The sequence below is a fragment of the Phalacrocorax aristotelis genome, chromosome 1 (assembly GCF_949628215.1).
Source record: "Phalacrocorax aristotelis chromosome 1, bGulAri2.1, whole genome shotgun sequence".
Lineage (NCBI taxonomy): Eukaryota > Metazoa > Chordata > Aves > Suliformes > Phalacrocoracidae > Phalacrocorax > Phalacrocorax aristotelis.
This window is the reverse complement of record NC_134276.1, coordinates 12,533,437-12,560,757: the sequence shown is the minus strand read 5'-3', so window position 1 is coordinate 12,560,757 and position 27,321 is coordinate 12,533,437. Positions and strand designations below refer to the sequence as shown.

At 46.1% G+C, this 27,321-nt stretch overlaps 1 protein-coding gene across 2 annotated transcripts in view; it reads right to left on the bottom strand.

Moving 5' to 3' along the window:
• Positions 1-870: 870 nt before the first annotated feature.
• Positions 871-27,321, bottom strand: part of AMOTL1 (angiomotin like 1) — a 61,366-nt gene continuing 34,915 nt past the window's right edge. For both annotated transcript variants that reach the window (XM_075081509.1, XM_075081517.1), the window contains 8 exons: positions 26,838-26,927; positions 20,135-20,280; positions 13,562-13,711; positions 9,730-9,920; positions 8,280-8,405; positions 6,168-6,394; positions 5,191-5,460; positions 871-3,875 (listed from right to left, as the gene is read on the bottom strand). In XM_075081509.1, the coding sequence (XP_074937610.1) occupies positions 3,772-3,875; positions 5,191-5,460; positions 6,168-6,394; positions 8,280-8,405; positions 9,730-9,920; positions 13,562-13,711; positions 20,135-20,280; positions 26,838-26,927 (1,304 nt within the window). In that variant the 3' untranslated portion in view covers positions 871-3,771. The remainder of the gene's footprint in view (positions 3,876-5,190; positions 5,461-6,167; positions 6,395-8,279; positions 8,406-9,729; positions 9,921-13,561; positions 13,712-20,134; positions 20,281-26,837; positions 26,928-27,321) is intronic.

Sequence of the window (27,321 nt, the reverse complement as noted above, 5' to 3'; positions counted from 1 at the left end):
AGGTTGTTTTTTTCTTGTGTGTGAGGATTTGGGGAGAGGAGGCTGGGACAGGCTGAGGAGAGCCCATAGGGGAGAGATGCCCTTAGTGGCTTTCATGCCTTTCATGCCTGCAGCTCCCTGGGAATTTTCTAACAGACACTTTCAAGAGCATGTGAAAGCCTGCTGAGCAAACCTCCCTTACTCAAAGCCAGACGCTTGGGTAACTTTTGCTCCCCTCCCCCAGTTTATTTCAGTTGCATAAGTAAGCATACGAGCAATATTTCCACTGGGCCGGAGCACTCCCCTTGCACGCACAACAGCTTGAAATGGGATCTGATTTTTACCCCTTACTGAGGATGTTACAGTGATTAAAGAACGCCTAGATCTACAAGGTATTTAGGTATCTCTCTCATACCGATCCAACACCTGTCAAATAAAGAACCCCCAGACCCTCAAGAACAAAACCAAACCAAACCAAAACTCCCAAACCCCCAGTGGGAGTGCTGTGCTTAGTGGGAATGTAGGGCTAAAGGATCTTCAGATCTTCACCAAAGTGTCTTGTTAAGCTTCCACCCTCACTTCCTTCAGGGTTAAGATGATCTCACTAAAATCCTGCTGCTCTTGCTTGGCGAAGCTCTCAGTCTGACCCTCTGCTTTGCAGCCCCACTGATTTCGTGCCCACGTACACCTACTGGTGGCACCTGCTGTGGGGACTTTCATTAACAGCTGTGAAAAACAGAGGAGACGCAACCTTAAAGTGCCAAGGTATCACTTCTCAGTCTTAACCGAGAAAAAAGCTTAGAGAATTTGTGCAAAGCTTAGAGAATTGTTTAAAAAGTCCTTTGTTCTTGGGGACTGAATATATTCACACTGAAAAAGTGAGAAAAGGAACATGTTTATACATTTATTATATACAATATTAAGGCACAAGTTTAAACAGCAAAGAGTAAGAAATCTTTGGCTGACCAACAATATCAGTATTTGCTGTGGGTGACATGTAACATTCTTCATTTCCCCCCCTATGTACAAATAACCTTCCAGCTGTACAACACTGTACACCAACTTCTCTATACAACCAACAACAATAAAAAATGACAGTATTTTACAACTAGTTACCAACGTCACCTGGAATGGCTACAGCACAGTTTCTCAAAACACAGAAGAGTTCACAGAGTTGGGAAAACCAGCACAAATGGAGTTTCACCGCTCTGCTGAGAAGGGCTGATTTATGGCAGTAGTGCTCCATGCAAGTCCTGCTAGTGCTCAGGCCTGGGGAAGACCCACTGGTCCTCCAGACCCTTCATCTAGGAAAACTAACATCTCTTGAGTTTAACGTAATTCAGAATGAATCTTCGAGTTTATCTGAGCCACGACTCCAAAAGCAAAGGAGTTGCCTACACCATAGTCTCTAACAAATGGTTTCCTATATGTCACCATGAATCTGGGGCAGCATCGGTTGTAAATGCACCTTGGGATACCAGAAACTCAAGAGACTGTGGTCTCCACGAGGAGGAGGAGTGCTGTACTCTAGCTGACTTGGAGAAGCTGAGCTGCACCACTACCAAACATAACTGAAAGCCACATCACACATGCTGATCCAACACTGCTGCTGTGGGATGCCTAGCTGTCTGCCTGTACACAAATTAAATAGTTTAATCAAAAGAAATAATACAGCTGGTAATAAAATGCTTAGAAACTTCTAAGCACCTGGGTATCCTTATTTCTTTATGAGAAATGATGAAATGAAACATTCACCATTATTTTATTTGTATTCCCTTGCTTTGTCTTCCTCCTGCGCCGCTCCAACCACAGACATTCAAGGAAGGGCTACGGAGGTGGGTCAGCGCTGCTGCCATGCGCAGGCCCGGCCTTTATGCAAACACTTACAACCTTTAAATTAACTTTAGAGAAAAAAAAATTATTTTACAAGGCATATATTAAGCTGTGTAACACGTCCAAGGGTTTTACACGTTTGGTTTCACAATGCAAAGCTTCTAATACTCAAAACACACAGTTTGCTTGTCCGCACAACCTACCTACGCCTACTTCATTTAACAAGTGCAAAAATCAGAACGAGGGCAACACTGACATATGTCTAATTCTATGTACACGCAAAAGTAAGTGCATAGATTTAACATAGCAATTTTGTTTTAAAAAAAAGGTATCAGCCAGGCAGTATTGAGCGCAGGGCCCTGGCCCCTGCAGGCATTGAGGTTGCAAGGACTTCAGTTTTCAGCAAAAGCAGAGTTTAAAGTGCCTGGTGTTTTCACAATCGAGGGCTCTAATCCGATACCTGCAGGAAGGGGTGACCTCAAGCCAGCCCTGAGCACATGACTACTTCCAGCACCCATCAATTTTCCACTGTAGGAAGCTTCACATAAAATCCCATCACCCCTTTTCCCAAAGCCAAGGTCTTAACGTCATAACAGTGCACCACAAGGTTCAGGAACCCCAAAGCCAATACAGAATACCTCCAAGAGGAAAATTTCCTCATCAGCATGTGCAATGCATGAAGCAAATGGTATGCCATGATTAATGCTGCTGGTGAGTTGGCTGTCTTACAAAGATAGCTGCGACCTCGTGCAGAAATCAGGGACTAAGCTAAAAATTAGAAATGTTCCATCCTGGGTAAAACGAGGTGAAAAGAAACTGCAGCTCAGTGCAGAAAACAGATGATGCTCATGCTTTGCTTTGCAGTTAAACCCTTCCCAGCCTGATCCTACACCCCTTAGTGCCCAGTCCCATGTCAGCTTGAATGGCAGGTTCATATACTCAAGGAAGGTAGGATTTGGCTGTAGGCATTGAAAATACGGAAAAATGCTGTTCTTACCACAAGCACACTGGTTCTTCCACTACTATGAACCAGTGCACAGTTAGAGGCATCTTCTGATCTCACATGCAAGCCCAGCTTAACTCCACTGGAAATGCAGCCATGCAACCCCGCTCTGAATGAGCTTCTGCACTGCACAGCCCTTTGGGGAGCTGCTGGGATCCTCCCCCAGCTTTCCATCCTGAAACCTTCCCATCCTTACAAAAGGCATTGCTTCAGCAGGGTCCTCCTCCCCCCTTCTACTTTCATCTTCCATGGGAATTCCAGCCAACAACTGCTCCTACCAAAAAAAGAAGACTTGGCAAGTTTGGAGGTTGCAAGACAGGAATATTTGCACTGTAAATCCAGCTCCAAGAGCAACACTTGTCCAGCCAGGAAAGAGGCACCTGACCTGCCTGCCCAGGAAAACCACACCACACCACTTCAAACAAATACTTACAAGAACCTGCTGTGTACATCTATGGACCAATTATTCACTGAAATTAAGCAGTGAATACTTTAGAGAAATGAACTGAATCTGAAGAAGACGCAAGTTTCTCCTTGGTTATTTAGAAACTGCCTCTGGCCTCAAAAGAGATGGGATTTCACTCCCTTGTCCTGGCTGCAGAGAGGCAGGAAAACAAGTGGCAGTTTGCACCCAGTCTGTAACTTTACTACCTTCTCTTTACACCAGAAAATGCAGTTTCCTTTTCCCTCAACGATCCCCTTCTCATGCCACATTCAGTTTTCAATGCCCCTTTCTGCTCAGAAAATCCCAGACGTTCATTTCATCACTCCTCTTCAGTGCTCTTGACTTCTTGCTTGGTCCAAAGTCTCAACATATCAGACTCAAGATTCATTCTGGGCACAAACTTCCTCTGTCTTTGTTCAAATGCTCAGGGTTAGTTTTTAAGGTTGGCACACGGAGGACCACCTTGCACCTGGCTGTACGCACACAAAACCCCAGAGGCGCCATCCTCTGCTCAGATGAGGACTTCCATCATGTCCGTATCTGGAAACTCGGGCTTGTGGAGCAAGCTGCTCACTCGGCCTTTGCTGTCAGGCAGCTTCCCGTGGTTTGAGTTCTCTGCAATGAGAAGGGGGGAAAGTTGGTCTTCAGCTCAAATTCAACAGCAAATTTTTCAAAGCAAATATAAATCCATTTTTTTCTGGGTAGTGGTGGAACACATCTTAACTGTATGTCCCACATACTGAAAGCCAGATTTGATCAGGAGGCTCGGAACATCACGCTGAATTGCCTGTGCAATGACAGCAGGTGTGTTGGTGAGCACAGACCCCAAGGGCAGGCATAAAGATGGTATTTAAGAGATACAAACCAAAGTACCTCTTTAGCTGTGGCCCTAGAGAGAAACAGCCATTTGTGAAAGGTTTACATCATTTGGTACCAAGTTACTACTTGTTGTCTGATCCATGGTAGCTCTCCACACGTATGCTCCTATTCTACATCAGGTACAAACTTTAGGAGTTTAAAACATCACAAAGGCAGTACACAAATAATCAGGTAGGTGGTGTCATCTAAAATGTATTACTTTGCTAGTGGGATGGGCTAAGAGAATGTATATGGCCAATTATCAAAATGTATGAGAGATGTTGTTAGGTGTTTATCTTCATCACCATAGTTCCCAAAAGCCAAAATCAGAGAGAACTCTTAATTTCTTACAAGCAGCAATAGCTTTGAAAGGCTATTTTAAGAGTTCCTGGAAACAAATTCCAATTCAGATTGCCCAAAACACAGTAATACAGAGTTTCAAGGAATCAGTGATATTCAGCCCTATTAATGATACATGGCATGTGTTTAGAGTGAAGGCTTGCTTTTGAGACAAGATGAATGTGTAGGAAACTGGCTTTTTCAAAATAATGTGTGTAAAATAAATGTCTCCTTGCTGCAAACCAGCAGTTTCCACTTTTCAAAAATAATTGAAATTGTATTTCTTTACCACTTCCCCCTCAAAATCTCTGCTTTCTCCTTACTACTTCCCCCAGATTTCCTTTAAAAATTAGGGAGAAAATGGTGCCTTCACTAACCATGGTTTAAGTTGAAAAAAAGAGAAGGGTCTGAGGGCCTGAGCCGCTGTGGAGTATTTTCAAGGTGTAAAACTGTCTTTTTATCTTTGGTGGCATGAATAATTGCATTTGTTGTAAACTGCCTGCTGCAGACAAGTGGAACTTTACAGAAGCTACTGAGCATGAAGCGCTGCAAAGCCAGACTGGGAAACCTTGGAAAGTTCTCTCCTTATGATTTTGGTTTCCCTGAAGAAACCTCCCCACCACCTTACAAACTGTGAAGGCATCACCCCCCTCCACCAATACTGGGGTGTCTCTGCTGACAGCCCTGGGGGTCCTGGTGTTTCACACTGACGTGGGGATCTGGCAGAGCTCACCCAGTTTCTCGCTGGCCACTCGTGTCCCTGGGGGCCGTGGGGCCGGGCTGTGCAATGGAGTGGTACCCAGCCGTCCACGGCCAGGGAAGGAAGCAGCAGAGGGCCAGAAGAGCTCAGCGCTTTTGTCTGTCTGGGTGCTGCTGTCTTTGCTGCCCGTCTTTGTGTGGGAGGCTGCTGGTGCCGGAACGGGCATGCAGGACAAGGAGGGCAGCGGAGGAGGCAGCGAGGGTACTGATGGGTGGTCATGGTGCTCCCTCCCCAAGAGCAGTCCTGAAAACAAGCAACGCTCAGTCATATCCCCACGTAAATGTAAGTGCTGCCCCCCCATCCCACCCCAGAGCTACAAGGCGCTGGTCTGGATATGTCCCCAGCCCTTTAGCTCGGCTTAGCTTTTCCCTTTGACACCACCTGTTGCTCTTCTCCTGACATCCACATAGTACTTTCGTACAAAACCAGCCTTTTGAGAGCAGCCACCCATTCTTGCATCCCCTTTTGCATGCTCATCCCAGCAGAGCCTCACACATCTCCACACTCCCTGTCCCATGCAGCCCCAAACCACAGTCCTGCACTCATTTTCCCATTTAGCTGCCACATTACATCATGCACTCCTACCAAAGGGATGCTCACCCTCTTGTTTAACTAGGCTTTTTTTCTAGCCCAAATTTGTTATTTACTCTCACAAAGTTACAAACATCATCTGCTTGTTTCTGGTAGGCTTTCCCCCAATTATGGCTTTCTATAATCAGTGCAGAACGATTTAATATGATTAAAGATATAATTAAGATGCAATGCAAGGTTAAAAAATGACTAATTTTTGACTTCAGCACAAGGACACATGTTCTTCCCACGGAAAGTGCTCTGGAAATGAGTCATCGGGGCAGCATGTGCCATGGCCAGGGACACTTTTGCTAAACTCAGGCAGGAGGATTAGGATGAAGTGATGGATGAGCCAAAGCTTAAGTAAAAACTGAGCTCACCTATGCTTCCCTTCCAGATCTTCTCTTCCTTCTTCTCCTCAGCTATCTGGTTGCTGGTGAGTGAGGTCTGGCGTGAATGCGTGCCCGTAGCAGCGGCGATGGAGGGGACGGACCGAGCTGGTCTCAGGCTGGCGCTGTCGGCTTTCCCGGGGTCCTTCCGTGACCGTTGCTGAAGGACCTTGATCATGGCATCCTTCTCAATTATTTTTGCATGGAGATTTTTTATTCTGCCAAAATATAAACGCCTTGCTTACAGGAATGGAAGAAGCAGGCAGCCCTCCCCATGCTGGGGCAGCAGGACAGGTCCCTGGTCCCTGGACATGTGCCCTGCTGCTCTGTCCCCTCCAGGTCTGAGTGACTCAGACAAGGCAGCTCCCACCAGTTCCTCTGAGGATAACCATGCACTTTGAAACAGGCAGCATTTCTAGCTATTAAACCAAATCTGGGAACTCTTTTCTGCAGGGTTAACTGAACCCATCTATTGCTGTGGCTTTACCAATGCAGCAGGAGCAATGAGGGCAATATCTTGGCTGCACTGCAGATTGCTACCTTCACCAGAATACAAAAACACAGGCTATTTCCACCCCTGTAATACATCAGGGCCAAATCTGGAAACCCTCCTTTGGCAGGCTGAGTTAACCCCATGATTTGGGTCTGTTGTCAGCTGGAGTAAAGACCGGCTGAAGCAAGCATAAAGGTTCCCTTCAGTTTCCCTAACAGCTGGGCTGGGCTCTTGCTTCCCCCTCACCACTGCAGAAATGATCAGCACAGAGTGTGCAGACCTGAGCTAAGCTTACTTCTCTCACGCAGACCCCAAAGACTCTCGAGTCACAAAATAAACGGATTATTTGAGACTTTTCTCCAGGAACGATTAACACCAAATCATACCAAAAGACTACAAAACCACATTAAAAAAAAATAATTGTACATGTACAATATGACAGCCAGATGACTTTAGCTTGACTGTGATGTACAATATACAGTCCAATGCAGCTGCATTTTGTGAAGCAGTGAAGGCTAAAATGCTGCATCTGGAAAACCTATATGTACAAGGGAGATAGCTAGTAACTTCATGTTGGCGTTAGTTTTCATAATCAGATGTCTAAATTGCAACAAAAACACAAGATCCTAATCTATCTTTAATGAAGCCAATGGCAAAACCCATTACTTAACTGGAAGCAGGATTAGCTTGCATCTGTGAGTGGAAAACAAAAATCAAACCCAGTAAAAACAATCACTGATATTTTCCACAAGCAACAAACACACCGTTTTATAAAAGTGTCTGCAGACTGGTGTTTTTGTGGGGAAGCCAACACTGAAGAACAGATTTTTAAATAGCTTTTCAGTAAAAACCTAGAGGAATACACAAACTTTCTCAGGGGATTTTTACTCAGCAAAAAGCCACTTTTCATCAGGAAAAAAGTCTGAATTAAAAATACTGCCCAGGTCTAACGCTTATTGAACTACACAGCCACATGTCCGTTTGTGTGCTGAAAATGGAGAAGAATCTGAAACAATGAATGTTACTCTTGATGACTGTGCCCAAAAGAGTTTATGTTATATCTTCTACTACTTGTAAATGCATCTTTTCTTCGCAGTACTCATGGTGCTAAATTTGGCAGGTTTGTTCCTAAATGCCAATGTGACCATCGACAACTTATATGCGGGAAACTTAGTGCATCTAGAAAGAGCAATAAGCAGGCAAGAAGCGAAGTGAGGCAAAGGCAAGCCCTTGCATTGCTGATTATGTAGGAGTGGGATTACAACTTCAGCTTTCATGACCAGATGCTCTTGTTTCCAGAGAGGGATTTTCACTGAGATTAAACAAGCATTCAGCTTCATCACATGCCAACCTACTTTTAATAGTGGAAAAGACTCTGTTTTGCAAGAAGGTCATTTTTGGCACAGAGAAGGTTTAACCGAAGGTAGGGAGGAGGAAGTTATCTAACAACAGCAACTCTTTAATCCCTGTTTTAATGCTGAAGAGCAAAAGTCAAAGTGAAGCTAAGCCCATCCTTTCCATGCATCCATGAAGGAAACAGAGGGCATCCTGTTCTATCTGAACCCAGCTCAACCCCCACGACAAGCAGGTATGGCATGACAGCCCCTTACGTGTACTCCATGTCCTGGCAGCGCCGGTTGGCTTGCACGATCTCCTCCTCCTCCTGCCAGCCCCGCACCTCCAGCGCACTCTCGCCATAGCTGCCGTTGCGTGAGTGGCTCGGGGCCGAGGCGTCCCTGGCAAAGTGGTTCAACATGGTGAGTCGGGCTCCTGAGACTGCGAGGGCAGCTTTTGCAAGTGAGATTGGTCCTTGCAAAGAAAAGCCCAAACCCACACTCAAAGAGCAAGCTACTGATGGTTGCCTATCAAGCAGACAGCTACCTGGTGTTGGGTTGCCTTGCTGTGGTCTACTCTTGGCTCGGGTTTAGTCATTAACACCATTAAACAACCAGGCTGATGGAACAGAGAGCATGCTAAAATCACGGGCAAAACCCATGGGGCTAACAGCCATCCTGGAGGACAGGGTCAGACATCAGAAGGACTCCCACTGTCTGACTCACTCTGGGGAAATGGTCTCAAGTCAAAAAGACTACATCACAAATAAGAAACAAAATTGCACACTCTGGAAGGTGAAAAATAGCACAGGAATTGCTGCCTAGACTGGAGTGCAAAAGAAAACGATCATCCTGAGTCATGCACTTAACCGCATTTCAAAGGGAAATCTCTTTTTAGGATGTTTTCAGGGGATTTGGCTTCTAAGAAACTGGGGCAAGAAGTTAATTATTCTGTACTCCTCATCACTGGAAAGCCTCGCTGCAGTGCCTTGTGTGCTTTTGGGCACCATGCTTTGACACAGGCAAACTGGAGACAGTCCAGGCAAACGCAACAGGAATGGGAAGGGGTTCACACTAGCACATGTGAGGAATGGCTGAAGGAAGTAAATTAGTTCAGGCCAGGGAAGACACAACAGGGGTTATCTGTCTCCCAATATTTACAAGGCTGATACATCGACAGTGATCTGTTGTTGATTATGTGCTCCTGGGAAGCACAAGAATCAATTGAGGTACTTTGCAGTAAAGAGGTTTAGCTTAGCTATCAGAAGAACCTTTTTATTTTGAAGCTTAATGAAGCTGTGGAACAGGGGACTTAGGCCACAAAATTTCCCTCATTACAGCTTTTTAAAACTAGGTTGAACAAGCACGTTGCAGACCGTGGGATGGATGCAGCCATATACCAACAGTCCCTCCTTGCTCCTTTGGTGCAGGAGTTGCCTTACCTATGCTGTGCAATTTGGCAGCCTGAGACTTTCCCGTTGAGGCCATGGCTGGAGTCTGGTACCTGGATTTGATCAACTTCTGGACCTGGTCAGAGGGGTAAATCCTGTCTTAACTGACTACTGTATCTCACTAGCATGACACCACAGAGAGGAGCATTAACCTTGGCAGTGTGACTCAGCAGGAAAAGGCAAACAAAATCCAGCCTCAAGAAAACACCCATTCCTTATTATTCCCCCATTCTTTCTGCTGTGAACAGAGCTGCCCGCTTGCAGCAACATCTTACCTCTCTGTTGCAGCTGTGGCTGCAGCATTCATGGCAAAGTGCCTGATCGTACTCTCCTCTAGGTACTTCTGCTCCCACTTGGTCATGTCGGCTTCCAAGGCCAGGATCCTCTCCTCCTTCTCCCGCACCAGCTCCATCAGGGCTGGGGCACTGTGCTCTGGGAGGCTGCTTGCCTGGTAGCTGCCCTGCCTCTGCAGGTGGAAACAGCGAGATATTCACCTCCTGCCAGGTATGGGAGCTACTGGACCTTTTTTCCCCACGTCTTCTCTGGAGCTCACAAAGATGCCCCCATGTCTTTTGACACGGGCAAGGGGAATCCCTTATGTGGCAGGAGGACAGGCAGGTTGACCATGTGTGCAAGCCCAGCACGTGCTTCTCTGGACCATGCTAACAGAAGCAGGGATCTGGCTGCTCCCTGGATGTGCAGGCATTTAATGGGATACCCCAACCCAAGGGAAAAGGTAGGAAAAAAAGCTGGTAGGAAAAAGAAGCAATGAAGCTTTTAAATTATTTTCTTCTTGCTGGGACTCCATCACGTGGCTGGGCAGTGCTTGGTATGGACAGGCAGTTATTACCAGAGGATTTATATATACAAGCAGAAAAAAAGTGACACGTAACCTAGCTACATGTAACCTATTTAAAACAGCAGCTGGGAAAATAGCCCAGATATGGATTTATGCCTGTCTCATCTGGCACACTAGTTCTCATGTGCCCTCAGGAGATGCTTTCTGTGGTGCAGCAGGTAACTTTCTGACTGAGGGGCAGAATATCCCCAGGCACTGCAGGGGGGCTCCCATGGGATGCTGACAAGCATCTATACTGCGAAGAAAGCACTTACCCAGGCAGGATTTATCCCACCCAGTTACAGGCACTTAATTAAAGCACCTAAGCAGCACATGCAGCCTTCCCAAGCTCCTTTTGTTGTTAGTTGAAAGAGGAGGAGGATGGAGATCCAGCCCTCAGCTTAGGAGAGGTTGGATGGAATGAGCCCTCACCAGGGGGAGAGGCATGAAGCTCTGGGAGAAGTGTCAGAAATAAATTTTTTTTTTCCAGTAAAAAAATGCAAGAGATTTGTTACACTCCATGGTGCACAGGACTGTGTTAAAAGGGAAACCGTGTCTTGTTTCTCATGTCTACACCATGAGCTTCCACTGGCAAAGCGGCTCCCGGGTGCAGTACCAGCACACCTGAGCAAGGGCTGCAGCAACTGCTTCCACTTTCCAAAACATGTTTCCTCCTTCTAGATACTTGTCTTCTGCTTATGGGAAACTAGACATACCAGGGGAGGGCTGCAGTCTTTGCTTTTTGGTGCAGTAATGCATTTGGAAGCTCCTTCCTGGAAGAGTACAATACGGAGTAACCCTTAGGAGCAATGGCTGCAAGCCTTCTCCTGCAAAAAAACACCACTTATGCTTCAAATATTGTCAAATCCCTGGCAGGAAGGTAATATTTTGGAAGCACAGCCCTGGGTCTGTGAATGGCATTTTGGGACATCACAGGTGCCTGTCATCTTCATTCTCAGTCAAAACCTCTGCCAGCCCTGCATGATCAGCCTGCAATGCTAAGTCTAAGGCTTTTTTTCGGTCCTAGCTCATGCATAAGTGATAATGTAGATTTGCCATTTCAACTCAGTTACCACCAAGCTAGGAACACAGGGTACTCTGGCTCGCTGTCTCCTTGTGCGCTGTCTGTTCTGATGACTCCAGTAAAAATGAGAAAATAAAGCTCTTTTTTCTCTGTGATGAGAAAATGTTTCAGTAGATATAACTTTGATAACTCAGAGAAGACACGGCTGAAGTAAAAAGTTGGGGCACCTTGAAGCAACATGATTCATCGCAGGGTTGCGGCTCATAAAACAAAAGGTATAAATAGTAAAAAATGCCCCAAAGTCTCCTCTCAAAGCTGACAGGTGAGATGTGAAGTCAGAGAATCTTTCTTCTTAAAACTTGTTAGCGTGAGCTGGTGTAGGCATTTGAGAACTATGGCAACCCAAAATGCAGTTGCTGATTACAATGCCAAAAAAAAAACCAATTAAAAATTAAGGAGTGTGTAAGTTACAGAGAAATTTTCTGCCAAAACTGAACTGAACTGCCTGAACTCTCAAGACAAGGACTTTGTCAACAGTCCATCCCAGTTACTTAATATATTGGTTTGTCCCTATATGCCAGCCCAGAGAACAAAACCTTTTCTAGTCCTAGTTTTACCCTCACTTGAATTTTAATCGTATTTTCTCAAATGCTCTTTCACTTGTACCAGCATTAGTATGTCATAATCCACATAACTTCTTTTTTAAATTGGAGAAGGGGTAATTGAGAAGAGCTACTGGAAGAAGACAGGAACAGCAAGCCCCTGGTGGGCAGGGCAAGAAAGACTTATACAGCAGCAAGCAAGAGCCAAGACGGATGAGAAGAGTCTCCAGGGAGCAGCAGTGACAGTGATGCCAGTGGAGGGGTGCTGGGGGACCTGCCCTGAGCTGTGGCTGCCGGCAAGAAGGAGCTGCTCTCAGGTCTGGCCACTTTATGACTCTGCAAACAGCTGCTATTGCCCATAGAGCTATTTCCCAGCCGCATCCTGCAGGCAGGATCAGACCCTCTGCTTTCGGGCAGCACAAGCTCTGTGTACCAGCTGCTTTGGTCTCCACTAACGGCTCGTGCATTTCTTGACATGGATATGAGTGAGCCCTTCACGCGTTACAAGAGCATTATGCTTTGCTTATGTTGCTGATTTTTCCCCAAGAGGTGGTTTGATACACTCTGTACATCTGCTTGCCAGCGCCCATGTATTCGGCCCTCATTGCTGGCTGTAACCTGGAAATCCTCCCTGCAACCTCTCCATGCTTCTTTCCCCCCTTTTCACAGATGACTGGACTTTGGGACTTGGGGATGGAGGATAATGTAAGAGACCAGGTTACCTACCCAAAGAAATAACTATGCCTAAAATACAAGCACAACACCATCCCTCTGAGGACACAGGGCTGCCAAAAAACCCAAGCGGACAGAAATGCAAAACTACACTTGTAGCCAGTCCGGACTGGACTGATTTTAAATAATTTACAGTATGAAGATAATGCACCATTGGACTTGATGATCCTTATGGGTCCATTCCAACTTGAGATATTCAATGCTCCTATGATTTGTCTCCAGATCTGTTATGGACAGAGGTTTCTGTGAACCAAGTACATCATCTTTGTCCAGAGTGAATACTGCCCAAGCCCTTGTTTCCACCTAATCCCACATCATCCCACCTTGCATTTTCAGTAAAAGATCTGCCAAAATCTGCGTGCCAGATCTCACACCCATGTGTACTGCACCTTTCCTTTCCTCCTTTAGTGTGGAGCTGATCTTGCACAACCTGTGATTGCTGGGGAGAAACCTGGAAGGACGTTCTCCCCTGGCAAGTGTGGGGACACACGCAGGGGCAGAGACCTGCCTGCCCTTGTGCAGGGGAGCCAGGAGCTCCCAGTCACGCAGCAGGCAGGGCTCAGCCACGTCCAGCAGCCCCACTGTGGAGCTCCCCCATCCTCCGCTGAAAATGAGGAGTTAGAATCATAGCGTGGTTTGGGTTGGAAGGGACCTTCAAAGTACTACCCCCTTGTCATAGGCAGGGACATCTTCCACTAGATCAGGTGGCTCAAAGCCCTGTCCAACCTGACCTGGAACACTTCCCGTGATGGGACACCCACAATCCCATACAAAGGAAAGGCTGAGGCAGAAAGTCCAATGACTTGAACCCAAAAGCAAGGCAGTACCTGGCAGGGATGCAAGCAACTGCCCTTTAAAAGCAACAGCAAAGGCCCCATGCTGGGGTCCTGCACAGCCCACCCCACCCTCACCTGCTGCATCCGCAGTGAGTCCAGCTCTCGCTCCAGGCGTGTGCGCAGCCGCCGCTCCATCTGCTCCCTCTTCTCGCAGGCTGCCTGCAGCTGCGTCAGCGCCTGCTGCAGCTTTTCCACCTTCTCCACGTAGGCCTGCTTTCTGCGCAGCTGTGGGGGACAGGGGGTCAGCAGCGCCGGAGGGCACTGCACACCCGCCCTGGGCCACTGAGACCCCTGTGCACTTGGTACGTGTACGTTGGGCACAAGCATGGCTTTGGCCATTTGCTTTGCAGGGTTTCTCCAGGGGAAGGATGGTGCCCAGTTGATGGGCAGGAGAAGGGCACAGCGGGCATCGCTGGGGCAGCTCTACCCCTTTCGGAGGGAACAGTGACCAGATCTTCCACCCACTGGGGACCTGGTACCCATGAATACCCCTGGCCATTTCTGAGCAAGAGCCATCGTGCTGGTGGATACTCTTTGGGCAAGCACACACGCTGGCCTCAGCTACGAGGAATCCCAGTGGGTTTTATCAACTGACGACACTTGGCACATTGTCTGCATCCAGAGTCTCTGTTTTTCAACCCTGTGGATCTGTCCAACGCAGGGGGAACAACTGGAGTGCCAGCAGCCAGAAGCACTCCACCTGCTCTATCTTGCTCATGCCAATGTATAGATGTGCTGGCAACTAAAGGCGAGCCCTCCTTATGCATATAATTATTTAATTACTGAAAGGCTAAACATGATACAAAAATCCTGCAACACAGGGTTTTACGGCCAGAGATTGCTCAAGCAGCAATCCAAAAGGAATTTGCAAGTAGACTGCAGGTATTCAGGGTGCTTAGTGGCTATCCCCACTTCTTCTGTCCTCCTACGATGCCATTAGGCACTCAGTGACACCGCAGGGTATCACGATCAGGGCTCAAGGCAGGAGCTGGCACACTTGGGAGCCCTCGGGGAGAGGGGGCTGCAGTTGCCAGACACACTGGGTATCTGCTGCACCAGGCACTGGTATGGGCATCTGCTGTACCAGGCACTTGTATGGGTGTCAAAGCCTGTGCTGAAACCTGACCCCCAGCCAAAATCTGGCACTGAGATGGGGCGAGCTCATGGGAGCCAGGGGCACCTGGGTGTCCATGAGCAGTCCTCATCCCCAGGGAGTATGGACACTGACCCAAAAACTCACCCACGGGGCTGTGGCGGTGGGATCTGCCTGCTCTCCCCAGGGGCTGCAGTCCCAGCCTCAGAAAACCCAGTTCCCCTCTTCTCCCCTAATCTTTTGTCATGAATTTTCTCTTCATGAGCATGAATAAATGTACCTTTTGAAAGGTATCTGCTTTATAGCAGAGAAATTAACAGTGCACACAAACTGAAGCTGCAAGCCCCAAAAGACCTTGACAAACCCCAAAAGACCCCAAAACACTCTCGACTTAACTCCCTGACTCAGAAAGGGAGGGTGAATCAGTCTGAATGCTGAATCATGCAGACTTTGCCAAGCCTCAGTCAGACCCCATCTGCAGCCTGGGGGTTAATGCGGGATGCTGAAGGTCATTGCCATGATCACTAAGATCCTCTTTAGAACTTCTAGGCTCCCTCATTTATTTTTATGCTTGTTTGAGACCTGAAGCTTTTCAGAGGCAAAACAGGAGGCAGAAAAACACATTAAACCCAGCTGACACTGGGGAACTAGAAAAATAAGAGAGGCTGGGGAGGTGCTGTGAGCTGGCAAGTCCAGCGCCAAAATGATATCCTGGTGTATACCTCTTTTTTATGTACTTATATCACTACTGAAATTAACTGTAACATGGGTTACGATTTAGGAGCTATGGCCACAAAATATCTGTGTCTAAATATCATGGGGATGTAGTGAGAAGTTTGCTGCCTTGTTCCTGGGCATGTGGAGCAAATAAACACCAGTGCTGGGTTCCACCGACTCTGTGGGGTTCCCCTTCGCCCACAGTCCTCTGCTTAGCCCAGGACTCCCATGCCACAAAGAAAGTTTTTTTTTTCCACTTGTGTGATCCTGGATTCACCTACTCATTATAATGATAATAACTTTTTATTGAAATTCTTCTTCTGCCACCCTAAATCCATCCATGTTTTAGGTGAAGTGAAATATGGCCTTGTTCACAGCAAAAGCAAAACTTGGCCTAAACAAAGCTCCTCAGCCAGAGATGACTGGCAGCGTGACCTCCCTAGCTTTCTGTAATCCAAGCTAATGCTTACGGCTCCTGGGGTTTTCCATAAAATTAATGAGATTATAATCCCCACTAGTCTCTGGCAGCGGCACGAAGACTGCATTCCTTGGGAGCTCACAATTTGGCAAGACAGGCACAGTGGTGGCTTCTTGCTGAATGTGCTATTTTGGCAGTAGGAAGATGCCTGTGCCACCTCCCAGCTGCGTCAACGTGGATCAGAGAGGGGAAGGGGGCTCCCCCGGGGTCCCTCCTTGGCAGCAGACCTCATCCGCTCCCCTGCATCCTGCCAGATGCTGGAGGGTCCATCTGCACCACAGCAGCCAGAATTTGGCTTTGCAGCAGCCCTCTAAGCCCCAGGGTTCACACACTCACGCATGAGTGCGCCTCTGCCCATGCGGTTGAGGCGATGCACAGGCATTCACTGCCTCAGAAAACTATTTTGTTGGAGATACACAACAACAGTTCCCACATTCATAAATTTATAGGGAGGTTCTTGAGCCAATTCTGACTTTTCTATCCTGCCTGTAGATTCATAAGCAAAAAATTCACCCGCACATTTAAAAAACAAATTACAAAATGTTGTCATTTAAATTAATGGACTTGTCAGTGCAGTATGCATCTGTAATGGAGGGAGACTGCAATCAGAAATACGTGATACTAAGCTCCACTACTTCAAAGACATGCAGACTCAAATAAAAAAAGCTGGATGGCAGTAACTGGATGTAACTGGAGAGTTACCAGTCCATCCTTCTGCTGCAAGGTAGGATCAACTCTACCTAAAACATGGCACGTCTGTGTAATCTGTTTACAAAACCCTCCAGGAGCAGGGACTCCACAACCTCCCCTTGCAAACTACTTCACAGCTTATTTTCCTATACTGCCAGAAAACTTTTACCCTAATGCCTAATCTGACTTTCTCTTACGCAATTTAAGCAAATTACTGCTTGTTCTGTTTCCAGATTGTGATCTACTAGAGCAAGAAGCATGTAATGAAACAATTCACATATTCAGAACATCAGCAAACTTGCCTGAACACTGCCCATGTCCCAGGGATTAAGAAAATAAAGATGAAGAAGAGTTAAGGCTAAAAGGGGATGATCCAAGCAACTAAATCTGAGTAAAGATGAGTGGGTCTTGGAAAAATATCTGCACTAGGAACATAACTCCAGTTTGAGCTATAGAGTATCTATTCTACAGATATGACACTTGAGTCAAAGACTGTAAGAGCTGCAGAATTCACTATCACCCTAAGCAGGTTGTTTCACTGTTAAGTACTCTAACTCTTAACTTCCAGCTGATTTGCTCAGCTTCAGCCCCCAAACACTGCATCTCATTATTTCTTCTTATGTTAAAGAGCAGCGTTTAATCTGGCTGACAGCAATCCCTTCTTCATGTTCATGTGCATGGACTGGAGCTCAGCCACCTCTTCACTTTAATTGTTCACAGCAAAGAACAGCTTCTGGGCCCCAAATAAATTCTACAGCTGTTTTCTGAACCCTCTCCAATTATTCAGTCTTCTGTCCAAAGTGTGGACCAGACACATATTTCCAGCACCAGACTTCTAAATGACATGTGGTGATAATACCACCTACATATTTTTGAATTAAATCCTTCTACTAGCAGGCACTCGGGATAATGTAGATTTACACAATATGCTATCTTATGTTAATTCAACTTAGTAGCTACTGCTGATTTCTCAAGCCTTGATTTAAAAAGCTTTTAAACTTAATTACATTCTGGTGGTAGAAGAAATCTGGGTGGATTTACAAAGCAGCTCATGAGGTAGAACTCTGTTAATAATAGTCATTTTCATTAGAGCGATTTTGTGTTTCTGTCAATATATTCCAAATTATAGTAAAAACCCCAGGTTTAAGATGAAGGTTGAAAACTTCAACAATATCTGCCGCATATATATCAAATTGAGCTCCGGAAACACTGGAGACTGTTGAAAAGGTGCTTTGATTTAGTGATGAAATAGGCCAAATGCAAGGGAGGGGGAGCACAGGAGCTTGGGCACATGCTGACAGCCACAGATAAACTGCACTTCTCTCAAGATGCATGACACTGCCTTGAACTATTAAAACATGGCAGCTGATATAAAATTCATTCAAACTCCCCCTCGAATTAAAAAAAACAGTTAAACACTACCAGATCGATGTGGGTTTGCTCAGGCTGAGGGTTCTGACAGACGAACTCTGGTAAATACCTTTGCATCACCTTCATATGTTGTAACCTCTGAGATCTACCATGCCCCAGGCAGGAGGTTACCACCTCCACAACATGTACCATGCCCCAGGCAGATGGTTAGCAGCTCTCTAGAGGAGAATATTTGTCCTCTCCTCAGCTCCACCAGCCCACAATCCAGGATTCTAGCTCTGATCCCCGGCAGAGGCACATTTCTGTTGGATGACTAGACATGAAACTGGCAACTGCAAAGCTCTTAAGAGGCAGAGCCCAGAGACTGCAAACATTACTACAACCCAGCAGGCACAGGGTAGCTTCTTACACCACCTGCCTGGAAATCTGTGTTTATGCTTCTGCTGCCTTCACCAGTGTGTATTCAGCAGGTTGATGTTACCTGCCAATACCACACTGACAGTCTGTGGAGCAGCCAGGAGCTAAACCTATTTCTTCCTATCCCCTGCGTGATGCCATGACTGTAGAAGCAGGTGTTGCCACCTAAAACAATCCTTTATTCAGTCACTTTGTAATGAAATGCAAACAGAAAACCTCTGGTTGCCTTTAAGGCAAGCAGTGTCAAGTGAATTATGTACAGATTAAACATACAGTAGCTCCTGCAGCTACACCAAAGGGACTGCCCCAGACTGGGATGGTGAGCAGGCTTTAGTCTAACTAACAAAGGAGCAGTTAAACTTTATGTGATCCTCTTCTTGCTGCTGAATGTATCCACTGGAGGCAATGGAGTTTTAAAAAGTTTTCTAAATGGGAAGTCAGAATGGTTTAATGGTCAGGAACAAAGCAGCAATGCCTTCAGCACTTACTTATAGTACCTTAAAAATCTTCCAGACTCTAAGTAACCATCAGTTAGCCTAACAGCGGGTCTGTCATGCTGGATGCCCTTATAAAAAACATCCAAATATCACTGAGGTCAGTTCAGCCTTCATCTCTCCAAGACAAGGAACTGCACTTAAGTTACTCGCAGGTATTTGAGAAAGATCTTCCCTGCTCCTCACAGAACCCCTTGCATCTGTGCACCCAGCAGACTCCTGTGGATTCATCCCCAGGCCAGCCCTGGGGAGGGTACAGGTGGGAAATGAGGCACTGAAGAGGAAAAGACCTGCCCAAGATCATACCAGCAGTCTGTGCCAGAGCATGAACCTCTACCCAAACCTGCCGGGTGAGCATCCTTCTCCTCACCAATGGCCTGCCCACTCAGATAGGAAAGATTATGTTTATTGTATTCCCCATAAAACATCTTCCCCTTTGTTGGTCACAAGGCTAGAGATTTTAGGGCCAAAAAGGCCTGTTTTGATAGTTTTGCCTGATCTGCCAGAGTGCATAGACTTTCAGTGAGTTATTGAATCCACACCATTTGGTTGAAGGTCTTAAGGAATAAAATTTATTTGAGATTCAGAGACCTCCCATAATGGAGGACTGACATCACCCTTAGTTCTAGTTAAAATTGAGCATTATTTCCCCTTTGAATTTGTGTAACTCCAGCTTCCAGCTACCAGATGTCGTTCTGGACTTGTCTGTCAGTTTGAAGAGCCCTCTGTTCCTGGGATTTCTCTTCCCACCTGAACACCTATTTTCACTATCAGGGTTCTAGGAGCCTTAATGACCTCTTGGGGGTTTTGCACAGATGGTGCTTCTTGGGTTTCATGGTATGATAGTTTTTTTCCAGCTCTCGCATAAAACCTGTAGCTCTCTGTAGCTCTAAATCCTGGATGGTCTGCATCCAGCCAGATCAGTCAGTTCTTTTAAGACCACTGTTCAGATGCAAAGTTACCAAGCCCTGCACTGCTGTGCTGCTCTGCATATCTCAAAAATCTCCTGGCATTCTTTGAGGAGAAATGAGATGCACTAATATCACATGTTTGTATCGCAGTCCCAAGCCAGTGAGCAGTCAGCTTTCTATTTGATACTTCTGTTAAGTCCTACCCCTACCTCAGCCACCAGCTAGCTGAGTGTGGTGTTCCTCTTGGTTACATGTTGAAGGCTCTGTTCTGAAAACACCTATGGTTGTGGTCTCCTTTGCTTGCTTGTTTGGCTCAGTATTGTATAACTACACATTTCCTCTATAAGAGGGCCAGTGCAAGGGGAGCAGGAAGACCTGCCATACCATGCCTAGAAGAGATGCAGGACTTGGATGGAAAAAGCCCTAACCATGGGCCACTGCTAGCCTCAGAGCACAGAAATGTTGCCCACGCCTCACCTCCTCTTCCAGTTTGATGACCTTGGCTTGTGCGTTGTTTAGGGCCTGATCGAGGATTTCGATGTGCCTCCGCTGGTCCTCATTGGCAGAGCGCACAGCTGCCAGCTCCACCTCCAACTTCTCCTTCTCCTTCAAGTGCTCTTTGTCTGGAAGAAAGACAAGAACAAGAGCCGCTCAAGGACAGCTCACATGCCCTCGGCCATGCCCCTAGAAAAGCAACAATTACACGAAGCAGCAGCGAATGGGGCCATTACAACATAGTGCTGAGATACAGCAGGCAAGGAGTTTCCACTGCCAAGGCTCAGCCCAGCCTTACACAAGTGGAAACAAGTGACAGCTTGGGCTGCATCTGCACTAGCAGAGCTTTGTGGGCCTGAGCACTGCCTCATAACTGTCCATTCTGCTGAACTACCAGCATATTCCCCAGCAAAATTTTGGCTTGCACCAGCTACTCCTTTCCCACACGATGCCCAGGCCTTACTTGAGAACAGCCTACGTCAGGACTGTTTATAGCTGTCAGCTTGGATGCTGCCATTCTCTAAGGCACAAGAAACCTCAGCTACATGGATGCGGGCTGTGCTGTGCCCAGCCCATTTTATTTGCAAGGATGGAGATCATGAGATACAGAACATGTGAAGAAGCCAAATAATAAATACAGGCCTGTGCTGGAAAGCTTGAAAATAGAAAGAGAGGAAAGTGATAAGGAAGACTAAGATAGGAGGCATCTGAACAGGCTTTCTCTGGATATATACAGAAAGGGGGCCTGTGGGAGGAATTCCAACCCTGTCGGGGCCCTGGATGACTTTCCAGTCCTCCTCTAAAGGGTCCAGCAATCAGTGCTTCCCCCTTATTAAGCGCCTTAAAGCACCAGAAGCGAGACTAAAACATGTGGATAACCTCTGAAAAATCATCCCTTTTTTGGATAAGATTTAAAGCTACATTAAAAAAAATCCACCTGGCTAAATTCAGTCAGCTTTACCCTCATTTTTCTTCAACAACAAACTGCAGGCCCACCACTGACTTTGTTGGCAAGCTGCCTGGGGAAAGGCTCGGCTCCATCTACCTCTGTCCTGACAGTGCTGAGAAGCCATTTCAGGGAACATGAGCATCACGGGCCAATCACTAGAACCCCAACATTGGACCACAAAGGGTTAATGACCGGAGGGAACAGAGGATGGAGGTTTCATTCAGTGAAATCCGAGATTTCAAAATCTGCTCTTCATTCTGAATGACAACAAAAATAGAGCACTTGGCAGGCCTCCAGGAAGGAAGGTTTTTCCCCAAAATTAATTTGGTGTCAATTAAAGATTATTTTCATTTTTTACTTTTTAAACATAGCATTACAGAATTTATTATTTTTTAAGTGAAGCGAAAAGTTGCTTCAAAAAACATTGAAACATGGAAAATCTCCCCCCAATATCCACCCCATCCCACCCAAGCATGACTGCTCAGGCTGGAAGCCCCACCATCCGCCACCCCTAAGGAGGGTCAGGAAACTTCACATGGCCAAAGCCAGCCCATTCCACACCTGAACTACCCCCAGAAGGGCCTTATTCTTAAGGCCATCTCAATTACAGGTGGGATGAGAACAGGTTTAATTTACACACTACCAGTAGGCACCTGCCACAAGGTGAGATGCGTATGAGCTGAGCCACGTGGAACAAGGAATCAGTGGCTGAGGTGAGTGCAAACCCACCTAGCCGTCTTCCCATTTACGCCAGAAGAAGCAATTCAGCACCTCACTATGCACCTGGTAGCAACACTGGTACACCAGCCTCTGCAAAACCCACGAGCAAAGCCCAGCAAGTGCAGTGCACACCACGCCACTGACTGCCACCACGAGCCATCTTGGTATGACATGGCCTTAATCTTCCCACATTAGCAAGAAATTTTATATTGGGCATGCAGGTCTCTTCCCTCCATGCAAAGACGTTTACTTCAGTCGGATTCACCAGAAATAACATTAATATCTATTGTACAAAAGTGTAAATCTAGGCAAATTATCAAGCACCTAATTTCATTAAAGGGTGAAGAAGCTGGAAGATGAATGCTATTTTGGCACTCCAGTATCTCATGCTGGGCCACACTTGCTGTGCTCCAGATTTGAAACCCCAATTATAGGAGGACAGAACGTAGAAAAACAGGACTTGGGATATTCACCTTCAACTTTCATTGTGGAACTTGAAGCACTCTGCTTACTCTGCTACATTGTTTTCTATCCCTCCCTAAAAGGAGGGCAAGATTATGCTGTACACAAAATGATCACTGAACCCACTAGAAAGCTGACAAGAAGAATTTACTTAACAGCTCTCAACACTTCTCCACATCAGCTTCTCCCTGCAAAATGCTGGAGGCACATTTTATAAGTACTTTCCCACATTGCACTAACTTTTAGTAAAGAACGTCTTTGTTGGACGTACCTTAAATTCTCTTCAAGTACATACAGGTGTCCTTAAACTCTAAAAATAGTGTTTTACTGAGCTACACTTGCACATACCTTCTGCCCATGCACGTGCTTTTTACCTAACAGACTCCAGCTAATAACTATTTCTATTTTCTGGTGGGTCACTGCTACATCCTGCTACTGAACAATCCCCAAAAGGCTTCTCTGCGGTAGATTACAGTTGCAGTCTCACAGCTTTCCATCCATTGCCTCTGACTGTTGCACCTCAACACACTGAGGACATTACACTGATATTCTGACTGGGTAAAAGAAAGTGGAGATAAAGTCAAAAGCCTGCTTCAGTGCTTCGCAAACAGGCGTTTTTGGTTGTCAAGCTGGTTAGGTACACCAAGAGTAGACCAGTCTTGACCCTGCTTTGAAGCAGAAACATTAGACAGAAAGATATAATCTCTGCCACCCCTTCACCTGCTCAGATGTGACCCCCAGCTTTTCACACAGACCTCACGCTTAACAGGAGGTTTTGATCTGATCAGTCTTGAAAGAAAAACAAGAAATACGTTTTTAACATACATTTACCTATATTAGTTGAATGTGTGCCCTCAAAGCCACTCACAACTAAACACTACATTATAGACCACACAGGTCCACCCTGCACACCTCATAAGGAGCAGCTGCTTTAACTCCTGCATCCCAGCCAAACGCCAACACAGATCATTACCATCACCTTCAGTTTCGCTCACAAACAGCACATTCCCAACAGCTTTCTGGAGTTTGGACCACGCCACCACCAAGAAAAGCCTGAGAAGCACAGGAGGTTGTTCTCGAGGTCCCTGAGCCTGTTTTCTCACATGGTGATTAACAGGGATTCTGCACTAGCATTAATAATTATGGTCAATTGTAACATACTTAATAAATGGTTAGGTACATGGTTACTTGTGGCCACTGACCTAAGCAGGGATGCAGAAAGGTTTGATGCTCTGTTGTCAAAGGAAGTCACCGAATCTCCATCGAAACTCGTGATGGCTTTCCTTATCCTACAAAGTATCGCAGGCAGTGTAAGCATGGTCTGATTTACAGTTAGGACATTTCCATTTGCATGTCATGAAGTACAAGTCAGGGGAGAATTTGACCTTCACGTGCTGAAAACTGAAATCAGTTTTCCCACTCCCCTTCCCTTTGGAGGGCAGGGTGAAGTCATGCAGAACAGATGCATTCTTCTATACAGCACCGTTCCTTCAGGATACTGCTCCCTCCGCAGGTGCCCTTGGCTCTGGGTGCGGGGGGGAAGTGGCTCCCCACCTCCCCACATGCAGCTCGCGGCTGTAAAATTAAAGGACAAGGAGCTCCCTTTCACTTGCCCCTGAAACTTCTGCCTCTGCCCTGATTATTTTCTCTCTTAATACCGAATGGCTCTTAGTCTGCCAAAAACACCATTCTCAAAAACGTTTAGTGTGAACATTTTTGCCAGTTGGATTCATTTGATGGGAATATTCATTTGCCTGGGATATTTGAGACCGAGATATATGCACAAGTTGTACACGGCATATCCACTGCACGCTCCCACAAAGCATGAGGGTCTACCAATGCACTGCCAAAAATGTCTGTGCAACCCCACTAATGGGTGCAGAGCCACATGAATGGGCACAGACCTCGATCTGCCTCAGACACCTGAAAAAACAGCCCCTTGGAGGAACCCCTGCTCTGACAGAGTGCCTGTAAGTCCAGAAATCCCAGAAAAACACACAAAATTCTCAGATTCCACCAGAACAAATTTTTCCCATGATATGCTGTAGCATAAGCTTTCTCTCTGCCCTGTGCCCTTGAAACCATCCTCAATCTTTCTGCCTCTCCCTTTCTACAGCATCTCTCAGCCTCTTCCTGCCTGGCTCTTCTCTTGCCTGTATGGGCCCATACACCTTCATCGGTCGCTGCTTCACATCTTTCCTTATACGAACCTTTTTCTCTGACAAAACATCACATAATTATCATGAAACTAATAGGCCACGAGTTCTCTCCTACCCCCAATAGAAGAGTAGCATTTTTCTTAGGCACAAATGCCTAGCACTTAATACTTTGAGGCATGCAGCCTGGCTTTGCCTATTATTATGACACAGAATAAGCGTTTTTGTCACCTCTGGTCTCCGTCTCAGAGCGCACGACTGCTCTGCACTGTTGCACTGCTAATGGAGAGCTCTGCAAGAAACTGAGAAATGATTCCTGCATGCTCTGCCTTGCCAGATTTCTTTTTCAGGGAGTTTTTCCCATTACTGGAGTACTACCACAGTATTAGTTCCACATTTGCAGTATTACCAAGGACAAGTGTTAAAAAAACCTCAAGAGTTTCTTTCCTTCTTCACCTCATCATGAGATTGGCTTAAAAATGGTAAGTTTCAGGAACCTGCTATATGTTGGAGTCTTTTTATATAACTTGGGTTGGGATGTTAAGGGTCATGTTTTCAGGTTGCTTTCCATAAATGTAGGGGCTAGAAATATGCTTTTGCTTTTCTAATTAAAACTAAGATTTGCATTTACTAATCTGACTTAATAGCTACTACCCTTAGGAAAAAAAACAAACACAAGTTTTATGACAAAATTGCAACAGCTGATAGGAGTGCTTGTAGGCACCATTTTTTCTCCTAAAAATTACTATTTCAGTCTCAGCAGACAGGTATACACATGGCAGCTAAAACAAGCTGCACGCCTTCTCCTCTCAGTTTCCTGCCTGAGCATCCCATCAAAAGACATGAGGAGGGTACAGATCATGCTTGCAAAACCCCCAGGTTGGTCTGCCCCTGGGGAAGACTCTCAAACATCAGCATATAAATGCAGTCAGCAACAGAGGATTTCCAAGCAAAACCTTTTATGGGCTCTCAGAGGGGTGTTTTAGGCTGGTATCCTGATATCAAGGTCACTACTGCATGTGCCCCAGCAGCCCAAAGAACATGAGTGAAGAGGACCTGCTTTACATGTGCCCATTTTTCTATTCTTAGAAGCACTCTGCATCACATTGGTAACATTTAGCTCTCTGGCCTAGCCAGAAGACACTCCAAGCATCCAAGCCTGTCTTATGCGTTAGGATATGAAAAGCTATATTTGTTCGTAAGCTGTGAATTGATAGCAGTAATATGCTGAGTGCACAGCACAAAGTTTTATTGCTAGATATTTATCAGTAGAAGCACAGACCGTATTTATGCACTGGAAAATTTCTCAAATTCAGTCCATCCTGGGGATTTAACTCCCCCTTGCAGCTACCAGCATATGGGAACACTGCCAGGCTGTCTCTATACGAAGACAGCAGACCTCAGTCTGCAATTTGCACTGTGCAACTTACCCCATTTGAACTCTTCCCAAGGATGACAAGACTTACATAGCAATGCTGTTTTCTTAACAGATCATCCCCTTGGATTCGGAGCAGTACCTACCCACCCTTGTGGCATCTGCTAATATGGCAAAGCTAACACAGTCATGGAAAAGATCATTAGATTCTCTTCTGGTTTGTGCACACACACACACAACTATCAGCGAAGTTGCCATGCTGGCATAGTCTCTGCTGGTGGCAGCTAGGAGAAGGCTCTCCTGCATTTGGAGCAGCTGGTGGATGCTTCAATGGGATTTAAGCCCACAAGGTACTGCACAGCTCCCAGGTGGTCAAGCCCATGCTGAAGATGCTCAGGATACATGAGAAGCCACGCACTGTCATGCAGCATCCAGATGCTCAGGTTTGGGTTTGGCTGGTCACACAGAGCCATCAGCACAGGGCAGGGGAATGCTGCACCACTCTGCTCAGTCATTACAGGAGCCTAAAACTTGCCAGGAGCAGATGTTTTTCATAGTGGTAGAAGTTGTAAAATCTTTGTCTCTTCCACCCTTTGTGAAAAGGAGGGTCCAGCTCTGCTCTGCCTCCTGTTAGTCAACCCCCAACACTGATGACAGGTCAGCAGAGGTTGCTCTGAGCTTGATAAGCCAAGATAAGAATCTGGCTTCTCTAAAAAGCGTGCATCTCTAGAGATGATCCCTGCAAGCAACACTTCACAATTTCAGATAAATATTTATCAAAAATAAGCTAAGTTGTGTTACCATTAACTTCCACTGCCTGGTTCTGGTGCTCAGAGAGAAAAAAAAACAACTGCCTAAACAATCCAGTCTGCAGCTTAAAGAAGAGTATGTGACAAAGTAGCTGCGTAAAACCAAACCATAAAGACAGTAATGATTAATAGCAAAGTATTCACCTCCACTCCAGCACACATATGTATTTGTATATATATATGCACCTTTGAAACAGATCAGCACAGTACTCACTCTGAGTCACATAAAGGCCCTCTGTTGACTTATCCTCATGCCCATCGAAGTCTCTACTGGCTAGCTGCCTATTGGCTGTCTCCAGTCGTTCTGCAAAAAACAGGAAATACTTTAAGTATAAATATATGTATATAAAATTGTAGGCCAACCAAGAAAATAAGATGCATGCCAGCAGAGCAGTATAAATAGACTCTCTGAAGGAGGACATTAAAATGGAGGCTGACACACACGTAAAAGATGAGGCCTTTGACCTCCTCCATGAAGCTGTGTTGTTCAGGTTTACAGAACCTGGGGAAAAACCCTCTGCTATTAGTGCTGACGTGCCCAGAGAGTTCATCTCTCACACTGTCCAGAACGCACAAGGCATTTGCAATCTGAATTACCCAGCTTTGCAAGGGGATGGGTGCTTTCCTGCAGTAGAGTGTTGTCCCTGGTGCAGCAAGATGCCCTGGGGGAAGGCAGTCCCCAGCCCAGTGACACCAAT